General features: G+C 45.3%; 1 protein-coding gene across 2 annotated transcripts in view; it reads right to left on the minus strand.

The window, feature by feature from the left end:
* Nucleotides 1-20,827, minus strand: part of Dock1 (dedicator of cytokinesis 1) — a 502,998-nt gene that overhangs the window by 174,575 nt on the left and 307,596 nt on the right. For both annotated transcript variants that reach the window (XM_085693243.2, XM_085693242.2), the window contains exons 28-29: nt 9,370-9,471; nt 2,312-2,406 (exon numbers count right to left, since the gene is read on the minus strand). In XM_085693243.2, the coding sequence (XP_085549369.1) occupies nt 2,312-2,406; nt 9,370-9,471 (197 nt within the window). The remainder of the gene's footprint in view (nt 1-2,311; nt 2,407-9,369; nt 9,472-20,827) is intronic.

Genomic DNA, 20,827 nt, shown 5'->3' on the forward strand with positions numbered 1-20,827 from the left:
ATAGGGGCTAGGGCCTATCAAACAGAAAATCCTTCTATGGAGCCGTCAGGCATACACAGATTAGAACACACACACACACACACGCACACGCACGCATAGGCACTCTACAGGAATCTCCAAGGGAGGAATTATAGCCAGGCTGACCTGGTGACTCAGAGTATTAGATTCGGTGACTAGAGAATCTGGTGCAGTGCTCTGTGTAAGATGGCTCACAGGCTGCACAGCCTGGACATTCACTGCTCCTCCCATGATTGCCTTAGGACTTCAGCTTCTGTGCACAGTGAAGCAGAGACCAGGGCAGATGTCATTCTCCACACTTGGTGTCGCCTATCTTATGCTCAGAGGTCTCCATGGCACCAGTGGCTCACCGACAGGAGCATGCAGGGACTTCTCCCTCTCTGCTCATTTTCCTCCAAACAAAAGCCCATGTCTAAGACACAGTAGACACTCATTGCTTCCACCCACGACAGCTCATCACATGGCTGGGCCAGTAGGGAGTCTCCAGTGAGCAGGAGAAGGCTGACGCTGCTTGGTCAGTCCGCAACTCTGGGGACCACACATTATACACATCCTCATTGCTTAGTCAGTCTGCAATTCTGGGGACCACGAATTATGACCACTTCCTTGACACACACACAAACACACACACACACACACACACAAAACAAACAAAAAAACAAACAAACAAAAAAAAACATGGCTCCAAAGAGTCTTGGTGTCTCTAGAATTGCTGTGTTGATGGAGCCATGGGCCACAAGGATTCCTTTAGTTCTGGGGAAGCTGAGACGTCCTCCAAGCCAGGGATGGAGGGAAGAGGTATCTCTCTCTGATGGGGTAGCAAGAAGAGGGAGGAATACAAAGATGACTCGAAAACTACAACTGACCTGCCGATTATAAACCCATCACAAAAATATCACCATAGATCCTTCATCTGGCGTTGGATGGCGATACAGATGGAGACCCGCGTTGGAGCACCGAACTGAGCACCCCAAGATCCAAATGAGGAGCAGAAGGAGGAAGAAAATGACGAAGGACTGCGAGGGATACTATCACCCACTGATACAAGGGGTCGGATCTAATGAGAGTTTACCAAGGCCAGATGGACCGTGACTGAACGAGCACGTGATCCAACCAGATTCTCTGAATGTGGCTGGCCTGCAGTCTTTCTGAGAAGCCATTGACAATGACACTGGGACTGGTTTCCTCTGCATATACTGGATTTTTGGGATCCAGTCTGTTTGGATGCTCACCTTCCTGGACCTGGAGGGAGGGGGGAGGAACTTGGACTTCCCACAGGGCAGGAGACCCTGACTGCCCTTGGGGACAAAGAGGGAGGAGGAGAGGGAGGGGGGGAGTGGGAGGGCGTTGGGAGGAGGGGCGTAAATGGAAACTTTTTATAATTTAATAAAATTACTTTCAAAATAAATAAATAAATAAATACATAAGTATATTTTATGCTCTCCCAATACACGAGTGGATCTTCAAAGGGCACCCTGAGATACAACTACAGGGAACCAATCGCATCTGAGCTTTGTTAGAGAAGTTAGCACCCAAAATACGAATGTATCCTGCTCACCATGGGAGATCTTGGCTACAGCAGTATCTGACTTAAGAAGCACAGCATTTCCTCAGTGGAATCTTGCCAGAGGTCTGCTAGGAATCTCGTAACATGAGGAACTCAAGGGCAACATTATCCTTACTGTTACAGGATGAGCAGAACCCAGGAAAGTTCCAGGGAGGGCCCCATTACCGTGAATTTCTCCACAGGGTGGACAAAAAGGCAAAGCCAGGCAGGTGTGGTAATCCAAACCTGTTCTCCCAGTGCCTGGGAGCTACGGGCAGGAGGCTCAGGGGTACAAGGCTATATTTAGTTACATTGACTACAGGGGACCCTGAGGAAAATAAAAACAAAAACAAAGAAAAAGGCAAAGCCATAGGGAAACTATAAGCTAAGGCCACAAGGAGAAGCATGGACCTATCAGAACGGCTACAATAAACCCATTTATAACCAAACTGACCTCTGCCCACCAACAACCTTAATCCACAAACACCACTGAATTCTTTTTGTCTGAGATTCTATCAATTGCAGCTGAGGGCAGCCTTGGCTCTGCCCCTCCAGGGACACAGCCTGATATAGAGACAGAGCCCCACACTGGCATAAGGACACTCCATGATCTTCATGTCCACATCTCCATAGAACCGAAGGCCATCATAGACGTGGCAGAACATGTAAGGACAGACCCCTCAGTAGACGGCCACACCACCAGTGCCACCAGATATGATGCGGAGGCAGGACGCGGGCTAAACTTACTTGTTCTGCATTGTGTTCATTATCACCCAGTCGAAGGGGTAGACGTTCTTCCCAATGAGGTTCTTAAACATGATGAATGTCTCCATCAGAAAATCCTGCAACGAGACAGCATGGCAGTGAGGCAGCCCACCCAGGAGGAGGGCGAACACTCTTCTCAATGATGAGATTATAAAAGACCCCATTATTTTTAGCTGAAGGAAAACATTCTAGAAGCAAATGAAGATGTATTTCACCGGGGCTATGTACCGCTTCTGTCTTTCTGTTTACCTGGGCACCTTCTGCTTGAGATGGCTTTTTCGAGGATAGATGTTGAAACAGTCCCCGGGAATGTCTCTCTGGCAGTTAGGAAAAGATCCCCAAGGGTTATAAATATACATTTGTGCCTTTACTGCTTACAGGAAAACATGGGTTTTACAAACCTATCATGCAGGCTGCAGCATTCTCTTATGTTTATCCTAAATCCATTTATCACTATCAAAACTCCCAGAGATTGGATACCCTTTCACTTTGTAATTTAAAGCTTGCCTTGACCCTCTGCACACACTCAGCATGTAGCTGACCCTGTGAGTAAGGAGCCCTTTTGCCCAATAGCTCCACAGTTAACTACTCAGGGACGCCACAGGAAGCTCACAGTCTTTGTGCGGCTCTCCCAGAACAATATAGAGCAGGATTCAAGGGGTTCCCCACTGCTCTGTGCCACTCACACATCCACACGGAAGCCCCTGGTCACAGTAAGCAGGTAAGCATATATCAGCTCCCCCATGCCGGTTGGAATTAACAGAAGTTCCTTTTTGTGAGGACAAGGTAATTTTGCTCTGTGCTATTATCCCAAACCCTGGCATGATTTGTTGGGAAATCCTTATGTGTACTCAGGACCCAGGGTGAGAGGGAGGCAGATGACAGAGAGTTAGTTTAGAAAAGGGATGCCATAGCTAGAGTTGGTCAAATAAGTGGACCTTCCTTATTGTGTAACTTACTGAATCATAATGAAGTATTGGCTATGAAGGTCAAGGGAGAGAGTGGTTTTTAAGCAGCCAACAAAGAGATTCCCCAGTGGGGAATTCTCAAACCACACCACTTGCAAAGAACCTGATGATAACCATCAGGTGATGGGCAAGGTTCACGTTCTTTGGGGACCAGGTTCATTTTGTTGCTGTGAGGAAACATTCTGACCAGAAGAAATTTAGAGGAGGAATAAGTTTATTTCAACACAACTTAATTATTCTATTGCTTAGCTTACCATTTTGCCAAGAGTTTGAAACTTTGGATGGCCAGATTGTATACTTTGTGAGCTATATCTCTGCTTACACAGAACTGCTGGTTTTCCTGCCCATCCCTCTTCTAAGCCGAACAACTGAGATGCAGGGATGGATTTATACTCTTAAGAGAAAAGCCATCTTTCCTCAGTGCCTTTTCTTTCCTTTCAATGTCTTACAAGTCAGCACTTAATTAGTATTGCTTAGTTGATATACAATGGAATTTGGCTAATGGAACAAAATGCAGTCTGAAGTGGGAGATGACCTCTTGCAAGGTTTACATGTAGGGTTGAGGAACTCAGTAGTTCGGATGGTCCAAAGGACCAACTGGTCCAGAATAGCTGATGAGGCTTCACAAATGCTCTGCCAAAGCCTTGGGCTCAGGAGTATTGAAAGAATGCTTCAACATGAAGTCATCATTCATTTCTTTTGCAATTTTGTGGTTGATTATTCATAGGGTACCCAAGACAGCAAGCGGTCAGCTCTGACAAAAGCTGTAGGTATTTTCTGGAGGCAAACAACTGCTTCTCTCTATCTCTAATCCCGTTAATTTGATGAAAAAGTCACTCTCAACTGGAGGGCCCACCTAATAAGAGCTGATACTGTTCTCATAGAGGATTCAAATTCAGTTCCCAGCATCTATGTTGGGCAGCTCACAACTACCTATAACTCCAGCTTCAGGAGATTCAGTGCCCACTTACAGCCTCTGTGGGCACTCTTACAAGTTCTTTTTAACACACACACACACACACACACACACACACACACTAAAATGTCTTGGAAGAAAGAGAGCAAGGCCAAAACACAAGCACAGAGACACAACAAAATTCAGTGTGGGGTAGTCTGTAATCCTAGCACTCAGCAGATTGAGATGGGAGATCAGCAGTAAATTAAAGGCTACAAGCAAACTGGACAGAGCAATAGGGATTAGACTCTGACCCTAGGGGTCCTCTAAGAAAGGAGCAAATGTGGGAAAAATAGGTGTGAGCAGAGTGAGTGAGAGAGTGGCTGTCCCTCCCTACAGTACAATGGTGACCATTGGAGGTGCGTGTCCAGCCACTTAGTAATGAGAATGCCTATAGGAATGGCATTCTCTTCCTTAGATTTGTAACACACACACACACACACACACACACACACACACACACACACACACACACGTGGAGGGGGATGGTTTCTAAGCTGAAGTGCTTGTCACTGACAGCTCAGACACGAACCGCTGTTCCTCTAGCTTCTCTGTTTGCAGGAGGCTTCATGTGATAGATACATCGTTAGGGTAAAGAATACAAGTCATGCATAAGAGATCTGGATAAGGTGAGTGGATGGCACGAATGTCAAACCTTGGTTTTGACGTTGTACAGTAGTTTTGCAAGACATTCCTGTCGGGAGGAACCAAATAAAGGGCATACAGAATTCATTATATCCAACAGCTGTGTGGGACTCCATAATGGCCTCAGAATAAAGTTCACTCAGAACATAACTGCTCAGACAACAAAGAGGCGACATAGGACAGAGGGTTGCTGGCATAGCCCAGGGGAGGCTCTGGCTGCTGTGATACCTCAGTGCCCCTTAGTGCCTCCCACAGTAAACTCTTCTTTCTGCCTGGAGCCCCTTTCCCTCCACCATCATCCGCTCTGCCCACCAGATATCCCACCACTGACTTAGCCTTGTTTGGCTTATTTCTTTGTTTGTTTGCAGAGCTCAGATGGTACGGGGTCACCGGGAATACTATGAGGCATGAGAGTCTGGCTGGCTGCTAAGGCCTTCCACCATGCTGACAGTAGGTCAGTGGGAAAGGGATCTGCACCCCTAGATTGACAGTCTGGTGGGCAGAGCTGTCCTCAGGCTGGGCTTGCAAGGAAATGGTCCAGGAATAGAGCAGCAGGTGTGTGGAGCCCGTGGCCTCTCTCCACTGAGGGTGTATACTCCATGGAGATTAGGCAGCACTTCTGCTGATGGGTTCACAAGGCCAGCAACACCTTTGAGACCTTGAGGGTCTCATCCTGCAGAATGTGTCAGAAGGGGGCCCATTCACATTGCTGGCATTTCTGCGTCCCCCAGCATTCTTCCTCACCACTTTCGACATCCGGCACTCCGCCTGGTCCACTCCAGAACAGGCGGGTGGTCAATCAGGATGGACAAGGTGAGGTGCTATGAAGGAGAGGAGCCTAGATCCAGCTACGGCTATCTGTACAGGTGTCAGGGAGGGGCTCCCAAATGATGAACATCACAGGAGCAAGAAGGTGGGAAAGGATTCCAACAAGAGGGCCTGGAATGTGTGGCGGTTCAGGGGCTTACCTCACAGCAGAACAAGCCTGGAGGACTCCACAAGCAACCCAAAGGTAGCAGACGAGAGGGCCTGCAGGACCCCGAGTCAGTGTGGACTCTTCTCTCTCCTAGCCTTTAACACACTCAACCCCTCAGCACCGTCTCCACCTGCTCTGTCCCTGCATACCTCCCTCTTCATCACTGGATGCACACTTACTAAAGTCTACTGAGGTATAGTGGATCCAAGGATCAAATCACCCCACCCCCACCCCAAGTGTCTCTGAGTGTCATCATATGTGCTGTGCACATAATGAGTCCTACACACGTGTTTACCTTCAGGAGGCATCAGGGTGGGGCTGTCACCAGAAAGAATAGAAGAGGAGAGAACTGGAACTTCCAACCTATTTACTCCAACTGGGGGGGGGGGAGATTATGCTCAGACAAGCCTGGAGGAGACTGGGCTGCTGACAGGCTTCTGGAGAGGAGGCAGATGGTCTGAATGCCCACTCCTGCCCTCCTCTCTGTCCTGTGCATCCCTAAGTCCCTCTCTCTTCTGTGCACCCTTGCCCTCCTCTCCATCCTGTGCACTTGTGCCCTCTCTGTCCTGTGAATCTCTGCCCTCCTCTCTGTCCTATGCACCACTGCCCTCCTCTCTGTCCTGTGCACCCCTGCCCTCCTCTCTGTCCTGTGCACCCCTGCCCTCCTCTCTGTCCTATGCACCACTGCCCTCCTCTCTGTCCTGTGCACCCCTGCCCTCCTCTCTGTCCTGTGCACCCCTGCTCCCTCTGTTCTGTGTAGCTCTTCACACTGGACTTTTATTAAGAGCTACTTCATCCAAAGCATAGGAATCTGGACTTGCAGCTGCATCTGGGGGAGCCCTGTCAGCTGTGGGATCCATGGCTGTGTCCAGGTTGACAGTGCAGGGATGGAACTGACCTGCAGGACATCCAGCAGGTGTCAGAGACCTGTTGACATGGGTCAGAGTGTGGAGAACAAAATAGGCTCTTGCAGAGCCACCCAGTGGAGGTCTGTGATACATGGCTGGGAAAGTCTCCTGGGGTTCTGGGCAAGCTCTTTGCTTCTATTCCTGATGCTGAGACTCAGACCAAGGGCAGCACCCGGCACTGGGCATCAGCAAAACAAGTTTGTGAGAGCTGTCTTGAAGAAGCAGCCTGCCTGGTCGGTGAGGGATGTCAGCATGACACTTGTCTGCTATTCCCTTTCCTAGACCAGTCTTCCCACCCAGGTTGAGAGTCTCTGGCTACCCTGGGGACAGTGGACCATTTAGAAGGTGACAGCTAGAGCCCGGTGGGGATGTTAGGGTAATGATAACCGTGAATCTGAGTGAGACTAATTCACCCAGGTGTCAGGGTGGGGTGAAGAGAGGGGGCCTGAATCTGAGAACCTGAAGCTGTGCCTGTTTAAAGCGAGCAAGACTCGGGAAGACGGTGCGGGCCATTTTCATATTGGAATACTAATTATCTTCCAATTATTCCACAGGAAATGATCTTTTCATTTTCGTGATAATTGGGAGGGTAGAAAAATAAAACATTCTCTGCGTACAGTTAGTAGATGGGAACACATTTTCATGAAGGTTTTGATGAACTAACAACAATCAAAACCCTTGCCTTGGGAATTTGAGATATACAAATAACAAATGCCATTTTACAATGGAAATCAAATTGGATGCAAATAATTGATTTTCTGGATGCCTGTGTCTGGGGTGGGGGGAGAGAAAACCCTTGGGAAATTGGGCCCACACCATGGAGTCTGTAACTTGATCTTCCATTGTGAGAAAAGAGAGGGTACATGCCCAAACCTGCAAGGCAGAGTCATCCTGGGGTGCTTTGAATGAGAAATGTCCCCTATTGTCTCAGGCATCTGGACACTTGGTCTCCAGTTGGTAGCACGGTTTGGGGAGGTTTAGGTGGTGCAGCCTTGCTGGAGGGATTGTGTCACTGGGCACAGGCTTTCAGATTATATATGAAGTGCTCTCTGCTTCATGCTTGCTGTTACAGATGTGACTTCTCCGCTTCCAGCTCCTGTCACCACGGACCTGCTGCCTGTTGCCTTGCCTCCTCGCCACCTTCATGGCCTCTTTCCTCCTGGAACTATGAACCAGGATAAATGCTCCCTTCCTTACATCGACTTTGTTAGTGGCATTTCGTGACAGCAACAGGAAAGAAACTGAGACACATCCATAGAAGCCATGTTGTATAATTGTGTTCCATCCCACACTGTGGCGAAATTCAAAACAGACATCTTTTAATGCCACACGTGGATTCTGAGCACATGCCTTTTCTGACAATGTACAAGTTATTAATGACGGTTCTGAGAGTAACTGCTCATCAGTTACTCTCATCCTGAGAACCTTACCCTTCATCTCAGAATATCGTCTGTGAAGTCACTCAATGTTATACTATTATTTTCACTGGCCAAAGTGGGCCACAGAGGCGCATTTAAGATTTAATGATGAAATTACATACAAGAATATAGATTTTACTACGCTATGACTTCAAATTAATCTTAGGATACTGTGTGGTAGTTATTGCATATTTGAATCTGTACCTACTGTAAACTTTTCCTTGATAGTGAAAGAAAAACTAAAACACATAGACATGAAAGAATGGCACATCTCTATACCCTTTTATTTAAGGAACACCGCTATGTTCCTTTTTGAGGTATAGACTTATTTTTCTCTTGAAGATAATCTGTCTATATTTATCTACCCATCATCTATCAATTAGCCTATCTCCTATCATTACATCTATTACCTATCAATCTATCAAACAATCTAGCTAGCTATCAATATATCCATCATCTTGCTGTTTCCCTCTGTCAGGCAGAGGTCAAGTGCAGTCAGCCTTACTCTGGAAGTACTACGCAAGGGAGATGAGCCCCTTGGGGATTTGTGAGTGTTCTATGGGACTAGTGAGTCCTTAGACGTGGAATCCAAGAACTCGCATCAGCTTCTCTCCAGGAAGCCTGCCAGCAGGTTTGGTGCAGCTTTGTAAAGGATAGTCACCATATGGCAGTGTAATTTCAGGCCATTAGGGAGGTAGCTCCTAAGCGATAAATTTCCCTATTACACTCTCCCAATTAAGTTGCATCATAGTTTGCATGGGGAGGACTAAGGAGTTATTAGGAGAAATGCTGATGAGCGTCTATGATTAGCACTAATTAATAGCAAAGGATAGCGTAAGGTGCATGAGGGTGGCCCACAAGCTCCTGCTATAGAAAGTCAACCAAGAAATGAGGAGCTAATGACTATGAAGGGCCATGATGGCTAGTGACCCAGGAGCATAGGAAAGGATGCTGTGACCAGAACAGATGGGATTTCTCCAGGCTCAGATCCAAGCTGTTCTCCAGATCAGTCCTAGTCAGAAACTTCCACGTAGAGACCGAAGTAGCTTCTGATAGCAATCAGAGAAGTCCCATGCAAAATTCTATTATAAATGTAGATACAAATGTCACCCTCCACTTCCACCACTGACCCTGTGGTAGAATAGACATGACAATAGACATGGCACTTACCACGACATCTGTCCTCATCTTTCCAAAGGTCTTGATCAGGTGGGCGTAATGGTAGTCTTCCATCTGCCGTAAAATAGCTGTCATGCAAGCCACAAAGTTCCCCTGCAGGTGGATTGAAAGGTAGAATTAGATAGAGGAAGAACAGTCCTCATAGAAGAACTGACATCAACCACGGAGCTGGCTCTTCCACCATCAGGGGAGGACATGGGACCTGGACAGAGCCTTAGTTCTACTACATGGTTTTCAAGGCCAGCCAGAGACAGCCTGGCTCATTTTCTATCTCAGAAGTTTGTTTTAAGAGGGTACAGTGGATTTTTATTCTCTCTAACTATTAATGATTAAATACGACTTGAGGATGAGTTTGTCCAGTTTGAAGAAATAAACTTTTAATGCCCCCCTCCCCTTAATTAAGTTCACAAAAATTAAAGACAAGATTGAGATCCCAGCCACTTAGGTAGCATTCTTGGAAATCAGTCATTCGCATTATTAGACAAATGTGAGCACAACCCCTCTTCTTGAGCCAGGGCAAAGAGAGGCATTTTATTTTTCAAAATCTGCTTGTGTCCTCCTTGGCCACTTCAGAGGCAATCACTACCGGACAACCCCACTGTGAGTTTTGTCCCTCAGGAAGAGTCAGAGGAGAAAGGCGGTCTCCCTGAAATGTGCAGTGGGAGGGATGGGTATTCTTCACATCATACAGAGCTGGGTAGAGATGAAGACGAGGAAGGAACAGAAACCACCAAACAAAAGCAGAGGTGGAGAGAGCAAAGGACCAACGTGGTTGGCCAAAAAGTCTGGTCAGTGTGCAGCTATGGGTGTGCGTACACACACCTGTGTGTAACATGAATGGAACACGCTATGGGGAGAGACTCTGGGGCTGAGAAGTCTTGCTGTCATAAACACAGTTTCTCACTTGAGGGCCAGGGAGCTGGCATCACAGAGCCTTTCCCACTTTTAAATATATACCCGTAAGGTAATGGCATCTAAAGCCACACAGGATTTACACCAACTCCCATTAAATTGTATGAATCTGGTAGAATAATAAGAAGCGTATAGTTTGATACACATCCCTATTTCTTCCTTAGTAAATGAGCTCCCAAATTGCATTCTTTTCACTAATTCCACTTTTTCCAACAAATATATTTGAATGCCTAAATGTCTTTTATATTAATTTGGAACATGCACTCCACAGTGCATGTTAGAGTCCAATACATTTTCTATCTCTAGTATACACAGAGGCTTCCAAATGAGTCCTCAAAGGACACATTTTGCAAATTGAACAAATACAATAATGATGATATGGTATCTTCCATTTGCCCAGAAATGTAAATTATTTGTGAATAATGGTAATTGCTGAGGTTTAGATTCCAAGTTGGTGGTGTTCTGGGAAAGAGCTAAATAATGCTTCTTTTGCATTGGTAGGGCACTTATTTATGACTGGGAACTTTTCAAAGACATAAATATTTGGCACCCCAATGGGCTCAAAACAAGCTGCCTCTGCACCTCATCTTCTTAGGAGAATCCATATCTGGAGAATCTATCACGGTCAGCTTGCTCACTAACCAAGCCCCAAAGCCACGTTCCCACTCAATCACAGGTAGACTTGCTGCCTGTTCCAGTTCTTAGGCAGTTAAATGGAGATTCATAGACAGTATACATTTAGGATTAGGTGGGAAAGCCAGGTGTGAAGCCAGCACTCAGGGGCTGGAGTGCAAGACCTTGGCTGTTGAAAACCAACATGAGTTAAAGATTCACTGTGTCCCATTCCTATAGCTATCAAAGGAAGTAGAGGTAAAGGAGGGGCCCCTATAATACCATGCCTCAAATTCTACTCTGATGCAGCTGTCTGGAACCTGTTATCTACCCCGGGGGAAGTAGGGCCTCTAGAAAGCAGCTATACAGGTGCACCTAGCACACGCTTAAATGAATGGTGCCCGTCAAGACAGCTGAGCAACGAGCCTTACACTTCAGAATCACCAAAGCCATTGAGTCAGGGATTTAGAACCAGAAGGGTGACATTAACATGCCTGATGTAAAATATCAAACTGCAAGAAGATAGAAAAGAAAGACTATTGAGGGGGCTTGAGAAGGGCTCTGGTTCTCTGAGAAGAGCCAGCACACCTGGGTCAGGCCAGAGGTAGAAGAGGTGACACAGACTCACTCGTTAAGGAATAGACTTCCAGATAATGTGTAAAGTCCACACTAAGCAAAGAAAATGGTGGGGGAGGGCCCCAAACCAAGAAGAAAGTGAGTGGTATCCACGTGGCAAGTCCTGGGAAGATGCAAATGGCTTGCCTGGAGTCTTCTAACTGGATGAGAACATCTTGAAGAATGCAGCCAAGCAGCCCCTTATTTAATGACACTGGGGGCTAATTAAAGCAAACCCTGCAAGGGCAGAAAGAGGGCTACCCCCATGGGTTAGCAGAGTGCTGTCTGGCAGCCTATGTGTCCCCTTTACTTAACCTAAGGAAATGGGCCAAAAGCAATTTGTACCATTCAGCCGCGCCTCTCCTAGAAAAAGCAAGTTTTGCTTGCTCAGCATGATTGTAAGTTGGAATATGGGACTCCACTCGCTGAGGGGAAACATACATGCTACAATTCCCGGACAAACCCCCTCTTCCATCCCTGCCTTTTGAGAATGGAGCCCCACCCAAGGGATACTAGTACATTTAAGGGGCAAGTACTGCTCACACTCCGGAGCCTCACATCTCACCTGAACCCAGGGCACGTATTTGTCTAGACGAAGGGATGAAGTGTTTTTTTGTGAAAAGGGTACTTGAAATCAGCCATATACTAGGAACAAAACTGGAAAGAACTGTAAAAATAAGGGGGAGGGGTTTCTCATTCTAAGACAATAAAGAAAACTACAAGACTTTTTGATTTAATTCTTTTAAATGCACTTTGGGAGTCACCAAGACTTCCACTTTTAAACAGTGCGGCAGGCTGTTTGTACAGAGCTGGCCTTGGAACTGGGGTCTGGCTATCGGGTTCAAGCTCTAGTCACAGACTAAAAATAATCAACAAAATAAAAACAAGAGATATTCCCATGATTTCAAAGTAAGGGAAGAAAAGTCAACTGTACTTAAAAACCAGGACACTCACTGCCTCATAAACAACAACAAAAAATGTGAACCTCATTAGTGATCAAGACGAAAATGCTACATCGTTATTCACCGGCAGAGCAGCAAGGCAGGGTTTAAATGGTAAGCGTGAAGGTACAGGGGATGAGGGCTCTTACACAAGGCTGGTGCGAGGGTAAATTGCTATAACCTTTTTAAAAAGCAATTTGGCGAGAGGTTTGAAAAGTCTTGGAAGGAAAATACTCGTCCCCTGAGGAATGCTCCTTCTAACGACCCGCCTGCAAAGGTGATGCAGGAGAGGCAATTTTACGTCCAACAGTATCCCTTGCATCTCTGAGAAAATGTCTAAGCACCCAGAGCAAGCGATGGTGAGAGTCATTTATTTTGTGGGGGTGAGAGATAAGAGGCAGGATGGCACTTCCATTTGAATCTCAGGTAAATGATAATCCCAAATTCTCCAAGCGTTGCCTTGGAAATATCCCGTGGGCCTTGGAGAGGCCAGGAGAGCCCTGCTTACCCACAGTCTCTATCAAGGGACTGTCTGGTCTGTATCCGTTAATTCAAGCAGTCCTATCGCAAGGTTAAGTTGGAATACTGCACAATCCCTGGATATTAACCCCAGTAACACAAGAAGAGATAGTTGAGAAACAAAAATAGAGATTTTATACACACAATTTCACAGTATAAGGAACCTATAGGACAAGATAAAAGAGAGAAATGTCTAGAAAAAAAAAGACTCTAGGCCGTCATCAGGGAGCAGACGTTATTTTGATAAGTAGCATGTATTAGGGACTTTAAAAGGTGGTCTTGAAAGACAGAAATGTCACCAGTGAGAAAGGAAAGATGTCATCTGAGAGGAGGGATCACCTCTTCCTGCCTTAGTCCTTAATTCCTGCTCACATCTTCACCTCTATCAAGAGTCTCCTACCCGGGAAGACATAGCAACCGCCTTATGCCACTTTCTGACCCCAAAGCGATCACCACATCCTCCACTTACACCATACCACTCACCCCAAACCTAGCTTCTGTGGCCGTTTTAAATCCCATTGTATCCTCAGTGCATTGGCAAGAGGAATGGCGTATGGAGCGGGGGGCGGGGCACACAGACAGCATGGAGACGTGGGCACAGGAGGACAGAAGGCAGGAGGACCAGAAGCCAGGTGAGCCCAAGGGCAGGTCAAACCAAAGTCAAGGACTAAAGATAGGTAAAATGGGAACATAGGCAGAACCAAGAACAGGCAGATAGTGGCCCTGGTGAGGTGCAGGGGATAGTTGGCGTCAGGAAACTTTAATATAAGATGCTGTAACAGGGTAGAACAGTGAGGGGGTGCGGCTAGGTACAGCAGAAACAAAGACAGCCAGTCCTGACACAGTGCCACTGCAGCTGTGCCCATTTAAGGGTTAAGGCTTAAGGACAAGTACATGGATTAGAAGGAAAATCCCCAAGGGACTCACTTTGTAGACCTGACTGGCTTTTAACTCACTGAGATCTGCTTGCCCTCTGCCTCCCAAGAGCCTCTCTAAAAACCAAAACCAAAACCCAACCAAACCAAACAACCAACCAAACAAAACCCCAAGGGTCTTCACTCCCGGTCTGCAGGAGCTGTGGAGGTGAAGACAAATGGCTGCAGCCACGAGGCTGGTGAAGGTAGTTTGGTGGTTCTACCAGCTGGGTGTGAGCTGATTCATGGGCCGTGTGTCTGCTGTCTGGGTGCAGGGCATAGGCACAATGTGAACCCTTGACTAAGCTCCAAAAATTCCATGACGTGTTAGAGCAGCTCCAGAAAAACGTGTAAAGCTGCTGTAACGTGTAAAGCACTTTACGTCACGTGTAAAACACTTTACGTCACGTGTAAAGTGACGTGTAAAGCTGCTGGACGCAAAGACAGGCTAGTTCTGGTGACGTGAATCAGGGAGGATACTTAATGACTCTTAGCAGGGTCCTGGTTTAAAAAAATAAAAAGAAAGAAAGAAAGAAAAAGCAATATACTGGTATATTACTTGTGTTTTAAAAAATAAAGCTTGCCTAAAGATCAGTACAAAGCAGCCAGACTAGTCAGCCATTCAGACCTTTAATTCACCACTGGCTCACACCTTTAATCCCAGCAGCCACACTAGTTAGCCATAGAGACCTGGCGGTGGTGGTGGTGGTACAGGCCTTTAATCCCAGTCCTAGAGAGCAATATAAAATGGGAGGAGACAGGTCTCAAGCGAGTCTCAATCTGAGGATTCGAGGAGGTAGGACTGCCCATTTTTGGTCTGAGGCAGAGCTAAGAGCCCGTGGCTGGCTGCTTTGCTTTTCTGATCTTCAGGTGGAACCCTAATATCTGTCTCTAGGTTTTTATTATTCGTGCTACAAAGCAACATAGTTTCACCAAGACAGTGACTTGATAAGGAAAACCTCATTTTAAAGACTTAAATCTTATTGGATACTGAGCATGGCCCTACCCCCAAAACACATGTCCAAGTTAAAGAGACAGCTATCATCAGTGGCATTCAAAACATCTGCTGTGAGACAGCCCTGGGAAAGAACTGCAGTCGAGGTGGGAAGATGTGTGACCCAAGGGATTCAGAATGACTCGCATTTTGAGGAAGAGTCAAACTGAAGAATCAATAAGCAAGCAGCAATATGAGAAGAGAATATAGGAAAGGGATGTGCATGGGAGTTATGACCTCCACTGAGAAGTCAAAGGCAGCTCAAAATGAGGCCATATGGGTAAGGTCTGGGTACTGAGACACTAAACAAATATGGTGCACAAAGGCTTTCTGTTTTTGAGATGAAGTCAAGGGTGAAATGTTTATATGCTCTGGTTCCCAACGAGAAGTTACAAAACAAGAAAAATAGAAAATCAAGAGTGCAAAGAAAATCTCAAAATGTTATAAACTAGCCCAAAGACTCCTCAAAGTCTACACAGAGATGACATTTGCCAAAACATTCTTAGAAATCCCAGATAACACGATCAAAGGATGGCTCTACCTCTGCTGCCTCTCATTGTGCTGACAAGGAACATGTTTTAGAAGCACAGACCATCTGAGCATGGTAGTGCACACCTTGGAGTCCAGCAATAGGGAGGCAGAGGAAGACTGATTTCCATGAATTCTAGGTCAGCCTGGTCAACAGACAGAGTCCCACGACAGCCAGGGCTATGCAGAGAGACCCTGTCTCAAAAACCAACATCAACAATATGGAGTAATAAGGCTCAGAAAAATGAGAAGCAATGCAGGAGAGGAGAATTCTGGAAGCTGGAAAAAGAATGATTGGTGGTGACCAGGGACCTGGAGGCAGGAAGATTGAAACATGCTCACTGATACCTCCAAATCCCAGAAAGACTTAGAAACCAGAGGTATCAGGAACTCAAACTAAGGCATGAGTTAGAAGACGGCCCGGACTACAGAAGGGAAACCTTGTTGGAAGGAGGAAGGGGAGGGGGTTAGGAGGATGGGGAAGAAAGAAAGAATTGAGAGAGGATACATTCCACATCATTATTGTCTGTATTCAACAACATATGGTTAATTTTCACTCATTTAATTTCCAAAATATTATAATTTCCTTATTTTATGAAGAACCAAAGTGAAGACTATAAAAAGGCATGGAATAAAACTGAAAACAGCATGGTTGATAAACTACATTAATGCCATCTATTAGGGATTTTTAAACGACTAGCAACAAAATTAAATATTAAATTTAAATAGTGTGCTTGGTTGAATTCATAAAGTATTAGTATCTCATTTCATTCCAGACACTCTGAGGAAAGAAATCTAATTTTAAAAACAAAATCAATTTCAATTTTACAGGGGCAGTAATTATGGAAAGATGCTTAAAGGACATATACCAGAGGGGAATATTTGGATATGAAGTTACCTGAAACAATTATTTGCTGCTTATTGAATGTAATAATTTAAACACCTATTCACATTTGTTATAGATAAAAAAGTATAAAAAGCAGAAAAACTCTATTTGATGGTGTGTGGTGGACTGAGAGAGAAATGTCCCCTACAGGCTCATGTATTTGAACACTCAGTCCCCGGCAGGGGGCATTTCTTATGGCAGTTAAAGGACCTCTAACCTCTCTAGGAGGAAGTGTGCCACTACGGGTGGGCTTTGAGTTTATAACATCACCCCACTACCCCACTTCCAGTTTACGCCCTCCGCTTCCTTCCTGTAGACTGAGATATCATTTCTTATGATTCTCCCTCTGGCACTGTAAGCCCTAATATTCTCTTTCTTCCATAATTTGCTTTTGTTCATGGTGTTTTATCGCAGCAATAAAAAGCTACTGATACATGGTGCAATGAAGGTTATATACTATGCATGCAACTTCTTAATAAAGTTCATTTGATGTCAACACTAGAAAGATAGTAAAGCAGAGATTTTATATCTTATTTTTATAAACTCAATAAATCAGGTGATATTAGAGCCTGAGAGAGCTCAGGATTTCCCGGGTCCTAGGACATGCGAGACCGTATCAGTGAACACAAAGTAACAGACTCAAGAGTAACAGAGCCGTAATAAACCGCTAGCGCATGGGGGAATCAATGTCCACACATTTCTATCGCTAATTTCTGTACATAAAGGGCTCTATCGCCACCACAGTTACAGATAAAATTGGAAACAGACAAAACTGACGTATAGATCATAAGAATACACTATCTTCAGTTTTGTTCACACTGGCGGAATGAAATAGGAAGAGAAATAGATCACACACTAAGTGATAGAGAAACAGCTAATGAGGGTCAGCAGATGGCTCCGAAGGTAAAGGCACTTGTTGCCCAGCACGACGACAACCTGAGTGTGACCCACAGGACTCACGCGGTGGGAGAAAAGAACTGACTACTACAGGTATCCTCTGACTAACACATGTGCGCCTGCACACACACCCCCCCACACACACACTAGTTACACACCGAGAAAAGAGAAAGTAGCCTGGCAGGGTAATTGTTTTTTGACAATTTTTTTTTCCTTTTTGTACCATGACCCAAATGAGGTTAGTAAGCACACTGGGGCCGGAAGGTCACTTAGCTTTTATTCTGACTGTGGTGACTGTGTGCTTCATCCCGAGAGGAAGTACAGCCTCCCAATCTGATGTGACTGGTTAATTCACTGTAATTGCAAAGGTGGCTAAGCACAGGAGGAAAGGCTCAGGCACTCTGGTCATCAAGCTTCAGGAATGCACAGGAACATTTTTGTCAACAACATTTCTACTGGTGGTTGGGGGAGAGAACTAAAAGATTTGGGTCAACATTTTATAAAGAGTTGGAGATATTTGTGGAAGTTCCCTAGTAAGCTTGCCACTTGGATAGGCAAAAACCTTACGGTGGGTAGATGTTTTGAAATCCGATCTTTTACATACTAGAAAGCAGATGTTGTAGGGTAATTCTTATGGAATTCTTATGAGTATATCGTTATGGAGACAGAGAGGATTGTGGCTCAATGCATAGCAGATCAGTCAGTCAATAGCTTGTTGGACTGAAACCATGGAAGATACCAAAGGGGGGGTTGACAATAAAACTCTTCAGTATTAATTTTATTTGTTACCAATGTGAGCAGGGTGGTGGTGGCATGTACCTTTAATCTGCCTACTTCGGAGGCAGAGGCAGGTGGATCTCTGTGAATTCAAGGCCAGGCCAGCCTGGTCTACAGAGTGAGTTCCAGGACAGGCTCCAAAGTTACAAAGAGAAACTCTGTCTGGGGAAAACACACACACACACACACACACACAACATAAAACAAAAGAAAACAATCACCATTGTGGTGGAGTGTGACTGTGGGGACCTGAGAACAATGTACGTGGGAAGCAAGTATGTAAAGGAGAAGTGGAAAAGCAGACACAGGCTCGGGCGCCCAGCATTCCCATCTGTCACCTCACCCTCTGCTGAGCTCTGAAGATCTAAAGGCCTCTGAGATCCTGAGGCCAAGACTTTACTGTGATGCGCAGTAAGCAACTGGGAGGAGGTAAGGCTGCAAGACCATGTCAGAGCCGACTCAGGTGCCATTCTCAACAGTCATTCATCTAGTGTTCAGTGTAGAGAGCACTGAATTCCTGCAGAAGGCCAGGAAAGAAGCAAAAAGGACTACTGCCTAGGATGAAGTCACATGCTGAGTCTCAGAGACACTCCAAATACCTGTTTCCTTGTTGCTAACCAACTGGAGCACATCCGGACAGTGGAATACAACTCAGCAATTATAGACAAACAAACAAACAAACAAAAACCTGATAAAAACAAACAAATGAATTGCAAACACTATGCTAAGTCAAAGAAGCCAGATTTGAAGGTTGACATTCTGTGTGCATCTTTCTTCAAAAGGGAAAGTAAGTGACAAGGGGAGGAGCTGATGGATGCTATAAAGTAGTCCCACACTAGCTCAGAATGGAGTATAATAAAGGGTTCTTTATTTAGCGGTAGACTCACAGATAACAGTCCTCTGAATAAGCAGGGAATGGGAACCAAATCCAGGAAGGGGGGGAGGGAGAGGGAGGATGAGGGGGAGAGGAGGGAGGAGGGGAGAGAGAGAGATTGAGAGAAAGAGAGAGAGAGAGAGAGAGAGAGAGAGAGAGAGCACTTTACAGCTGCAGTTGTAGTATAAGAGACCACGTCCATGTGGGCTGGTATCTTAAAGGCTATTGGCTGAAGGAGTGAGTTCCCATAGCAGGGAGGAGACTGAGAAATAGGGTATGAGGATGTTTTCAGGGGCCTAGAAATATGATGTCTTGTATTTAGTTATAAAAGTGTACATATCATATGAAGTTCAGATTTTACATTTGTAGACTGTATACAGCCAGAGTGGGAGGGGAGAGAGATTAACACCAATTCCATATAAGCTATCACAATACTGGTTGCTTCAGCCATTATCCATACAAAGAAACACCACTAGTATTAACTTAATTAATACTTTATATATCAGAGCTGTCCAGTGGGGCTGTTGCTCACTACTGTAACTTGAGGCACTTGTTTTTCACATTTTTCTCCAATCTTTCTGCCAATTTACCCTTTCTATAAAGGGAAGGGAAAGGAAGGGAAGGAAGGGAAGAAAGGGAATGAGAAAGAGAAAATGGCCTTGAGGCATCACAGTGGCATGTTTAACTCAAAAAGGAAGTATTTTTCCACGTGTGTGTGTGTGTGTGTACCATGTGTGTGCATATATATCGACATATATATTGAGTACATACACATGTTCATCTGTGTGTGTATCTATGTGGCGACCAGAGGTTGACATTTGGTATCTTACTAGATATCTCTCTCTCTCTCTCTCTCTCTCTCTCTCTCTCTCTCTCTCTCTCTCCTATCTATCATCTTCTATATACTTATTTACTTATATTGGGGCTGGATCTCTCCTTGAGCCCAGAGCTCCCTTGCTCTAGTATGGCTGGCTTCCTATGGAGACTGTCTTCACCCTCAATGTTCTGGGATTACAGCCAGGTGGTCACATCCACTCAGCTTTTTCTTGGTTCTGGAGATTTGAACTCAGGCCCTCCTGCTTGCCAGCCTAGCTAAGCCTTCTCCCCACCCACCCTCAAGCCAATTCCCCCCAGTAAATAAACTTCAAAACCATATATTTTACTTTGAAACAAATTCCATTGGGATTCAAATTGGACTTCCATCTAATTGTGAGATGAATTGAAGAGGCTTACAAAACAGCTCTCCCATTTAAACACGCAAACCAAACAGTCCCCGTTTATTTTTATGCCATTGGGGACTATTTCATGGATGCTATTGTAGGGATCTTCAAAAGATCTTGCTACTTTCGTATGCAAAAGGGTAAAGTGGTTTTTTGTTTTGTTTTTGCAATAAGTTTTCACTCTCTCTTTCTATATATTTGGGAACACTGTTCCATTGGGTGGGTATATTTAAATATTTTATGATACAACTTAATGGAATTCTCTTATGACTGTCAAAGCTTTTGTTCTTTCTCTGGGGAGTCTTTACATAAAACAAGGTGAGGACTGTAAACACCTTGGTGTTGCCCTTCCACATCTCAGGGTGCCTTCTGTTTCTAGCCTCAGTCCAGACCAGCACCTGTCAGGACAACCTCAAGCTTCAGTAGCAGCAAGGCCTTTGTGTTCCCAGCAATTTTATTTGCTCATTACTTTGAAGGTTTATTTCTCTTTGTGTGTGCACGCAAATGTGTGGCATGCATGTGCAGGAGCCTGTGAAGGCTGGAGGAGGGTGGGGGATGCTATGGAGCTAACGTTACATACTGGCAGTTCTGAGTCCCTTGATGTGGGTGCTGGGAAATGACTGGGGTCCTCTAAAGGAGAGGTGTGCGCTCTTCATTGCAGAACCTCCTTCATAACACCATAGTGATTTTAATGGTCATGCCTGTGGGGACTAATTTTTTAACTACTACTTTAAAAAGTGGTTAAAGAAAACAAATTTAT

This window comes from Myodes glareolus, chromosome 7 (genome assembly GCF_982192425.1).
Source record: "Myodes glareolus chromosome 7, mMyoGla1.1, whole genome shotgun sequence".
In the NCBI taxonomy this organism is placed as follows: Eukaryota; Metazoa; Chordata; class Mammalia; order Rodentia; family Cricetidae; genus Myodes; species Myodes glareolus.